Source organism: Pundamilia nyererei, unplaced genomic scaffold (assembly GCF_000239375.1).
Source record: "Pundamilia nyererei isolate P.nyererei 1_Seehausen unplaced genomic scaffold, PunNye1.0 scaffold00262, whole genome shotgun sequence".
In the NCBI taxonomy this organism is placed as follows: Eukaryota; Metazoa; Chordata; class Actinopteri; order Cichliformes; family Cichlidae; genus Pundamilia; species Pundamilia nyererei.
This window is the reverse complement of record NW_005187663.1, coordinates 376,961-380,805: the sequence shown is the minus strand read 5'-3', so window position 1 is coordinate 380,805 and position 3,845 is coordinate 376,961. Positions and strand designations below refer to the sequence as shown.

The following is a 3,845-nucleotide window of genomic DNA, read 5'->3' as shown; positions in this document are numbered from 1 at the left end:
TGGGTGGATGGATGGATGGATGGATGAATTCAAACAAATGGCACTGTGCTGTACTGAGAGCTTTTAAAGCAGAAGTTTGAACAACACAATCCTTTCTGATAACAGTAGCTGAAATGAATAAGATTGGCACATTTACAAGACAGCTATCATTCATGCAGTGATCTTCAAAAAAATCTGTGTTCCAGCTGCTCTGTCCTGGAGCAAAGATGAAATGTTGATATGTGGTGATGTTGCATGCAATAATGACTTCAGTTGTATTTCTTCCCTGCCAGTCACTGCCCTGTACCTGTGGTATTTCCCAAACACGAACCATGACCATGTTGGATGGCACCTACAGTGAAGCTGACACCAATAGTTTGGCTGGCTACACTGAAGAGCCCATAGTACCTGAGGAAGTACAGGCAGACATGCACGAGGTTTCTGATAAACCTGATCATATGGTGGTACACCTGTCAGTGAGTAGTGAGTCCACAACAACGAAGAAGAAGAAGAGCCTTCGTGCCCTCAACATCATCCAGAACACGCATGCCATTGACAAATACTCCCGAATGATTTTCCCTGGTTCATACATCTTCTTTAATCTTATCTACTGGTCAGTATACTGCTAAACAACACTGTCAGTCAAGACTGAGGCCAGTGAGGACATTAGCATACACAGACAGTATGAATGCTACATCAGTGAGACAAGGGACTAATTCTGAGTGCTGTTGTGCTGCTAAATCATTATAATTAAGGACATGAGCAAAACATGTCTTAAATGTTTCCAATGTGACTATGGGATGTCATTCAGTTAAAAAAACAAAAGATATAAATTCTGTTCCAAACCACTGATGCTAATTCTTGTCGTCTCTTTTAGCTTTGTCAGTTGTCAGCTGCTATTGAAAAGGTCTTTGTACAAATTACTGCTATTCCTGATATGATGAAGAAACCGTATATTTTGTATTTTAATTGTATAGATAAAGATACAGTGTATAGTGTCTGTATTTATGCCGTGAGGTATTGATTGTTTATTTATATTTATTGTTTTGATTTTTAACAATCATAAAATGAAAGTCACAATGAGGTGCATTGTTAATCATGACTCAGTTATTTTCATATATATATATGATAGATAAATAATGAACTCTGATCATTTTTGTAAGACAGTTATTTCAGCTAAAATGATATTCTGACCTAAGATTGAGGAACACACATTAAGAGTTCTCCGAGGTTGTACTCTGTTAGTATGCGCATCATCTTAAAGGCGAATAAGTGCTTTTGCTTTAACATGAATACCTGCTTCTATTTTGCTGCTGTCAGTTTCAGCATTCTCATTATATGCTGTATAGAGTTCTAGAAACAAATATGGGAACAGCTCAAATGTTTTTGTGAAGAATGGCTTCTAAAAATATGAAAGAACTTGATTAAATACAAAGTGAAGCTGATGAATGTCAATATAGTAACATTAGTGGAAAATAATACATAATCATAAACTTTTCCCTGTAAAAGAAATCAAGAAACTCAGGATTCATGCCGTGGAGAACAATACTATGTATACCAAAGTTTCTTGTAATGTAACCATAACTGCAGAGATATTTCACTTACCTAGGACACTTGAACTAAAATTCAATGTACTAGTAACACATGACAAAGATCAAAGGTCTGTTAGTCAGTATTAGAAGTTGGGCTGATCATATAATGGCTAACTCAACAGTAACTCAGCTGTTAGCATCTTGCTGGTGATTGATCAACACAATCACATAAAAAAAACAATCAATTCTCAAAAGACAGAGAAATATGTGGATATGCGTAGCAATGGGTTTGTTTCAATAATGTGAATAATTATTAGTCTGCATGGTTCAGAGCAAAGATTTGGTCTGCTGCTATTTTTAACACTTCTTTAGTCTGAAAGCCGCAGTCTGGCAGGACTTATTTACAATTTTTTACACTCTTAAATAAAATTAAAATGTAAAAAATATTTGGATGGAAACAGGCAAGTTCCAGAATTTTTCATGTGCACAGGCTGTGGTGGGAAGTTAAAAATACAAAGTGGTTGAAAATACAGCTAGTTCTAATGATTTTAAATGTTCAAACTCCTGCCTCCATACGTAAGGTTTAGAAGTAGTGCTGTCAGTGTTAATAAATGTTAATAACGAGATTAACGCTGACAGCACTATTTAGAAGACATGACTGCCTCATAAGAGTACATTAGCTGAATTGAAGCTCAAGTTTCAGCAACAAGGTAACTGAGCTAATAACAAATGCTCTGGTTAATTTTTTTTCCACATTTTCCTTAAAACTCACCATTTCAGTGAGGTCAACAGACCAGTAGGTAGTAAACCTAATCACTGTGAGGCATATGAAGTGGTGTCCATTCTTAACCAGTCATCATCACCATTGAAACCATTGAAAGGAAGGTGTGCTCAATTAGCACAGTGATGGATACTCATTCATCTAACAATATAGACCGGTAATGTTACTATTATTTAGTATTTTCTAGCCAAAGGTGATGGAATGGGAGAGGTTTAAATGGGCCCAGCTTCGGCTTTACAAGTTTCAGAAAACATGGCATCAAAAAGGTCATCATAAACCAGAAGTTTTTAGAAGACACCTCTGAAAAACATTGTTCTACAATTTAGATAAAAGGATAAAAATCAATTTTGGATGCCGATTACCTTCAGGGTCTGAAGGTAATCGGCATCCAAAATTGACCATCCACAAAGACCAGATGACACTGAATTAAGAACAGGTATCATTCTATCGTGAACTGCATAGGCTCAGGAGCACCTCCAGAAATCATCTGTGAAGACAGTTTGATGGCTGTAGATTAAAACTCTGTTATACAAAGAAAAATTGACTTAAACAAAGTGGAAAACACTTCTGTAATAAGACAAACTAAAATTTGAAATTGTTTTTGGAAAACGGAATTGGGCACTTGCTCCTCTGGACTAAACAGGAGAGGGACCATCTGCCTTTCTATCAGGACTCAGTTTAAAGCCTCCATCTCTGATGGTATGGGGAGCAACTTATGTACCATCCAGAGTATGGCTTCAGGGAAGGGTTTGCATATTTCAGTAAAACCACATACTGCATCTCTTCCAGCAGCATGGCCTTGTACTAGAAGCATCTGGCCACCAACTGAAAAACATTTGGTGTGTCTTGAAATGAAAAACATGAGAAAAAAGACCCAGGACTGTTGAGCAGCTAGAATAATCTATCAGGCTACAATGGGGCAACAATATTTCTCTTCCAAAAGAGCAAGATCTCCTCAGTTCCCAGACGTTTATAGACTGTTACCAAAACACGAGCGTAGTGCACCTCAGGAGGTAGTGCAGGTCATCTGCTAATGGTGGTTCAGTCCCTGGCTGCTCAGTTGACATGCAAAGTATCATTGAGCCAGAAACCCTAAACTACTTTCTGATGCAATTATTGGAGTGTGACTGTTAGAAAGCACTTAGGTGTAGAAAAAAGGTGCTGGTGTGAATGAGATAAGTTGTACAAAGCACCTTGAGGATCTTTGGGTTCCCCAACACACACCACTGGACGCAAGTCTCTGGTTATGCTTGTCCAAAGGTTATACTAGACCAAACCCAGTTCGCTCAGTTTTATTAACTGTCAGAGCTACAGTGACTGCCAATCAAAGTCAGCACCAACCACACCTCAGTGCCAGCTTACCAAGTGTGCACATAAATAGAAGAACATAGCAAAATAGAAATGGCCTCCTCTGGTACTGCCCCTGAACCCTCCGTTCCACAAAGACCAGTCGTACTAAACATAGTCCCAACTATTATCGAATTTAAAATTAGCTATTTTTTTCTTCTTAAAATTGTACATTTTCTACGTTTCAACATTTGATGTATTTTCTA

The 3,845-nt window shown here is 37.7% G+C and overlaps 1 protein-coding gene across 2 annotated transcripts in view; it reads left to right on the top strand.

Moving 5' to 3' along the window:
- gabrr2a (gamma-aminobutyric acid type A receptor subunit rho2a) overlaps positions 1–2,654 on the top strand; it is a 75,290-nt gene extending 72,636 nt beyond the window's left edge. For both annotated transcript variants that reach the window (XM_005750113.1, XM_005750114.2), the window contains exon 9: positions 273–2,654. In XM_005750113.1, the coding sequence (XP_005750170.1) occupies positions 273–608 (336 nt within the window). In that variant the 3' untranslated portion in view covers positions 609–2,654. The remainder of the gene's footprint in view (positions 1–272) is intronic.
- The last annotated feature ends 1,191 nt before the right edge of the window (positions 2,655–3,845 follow it).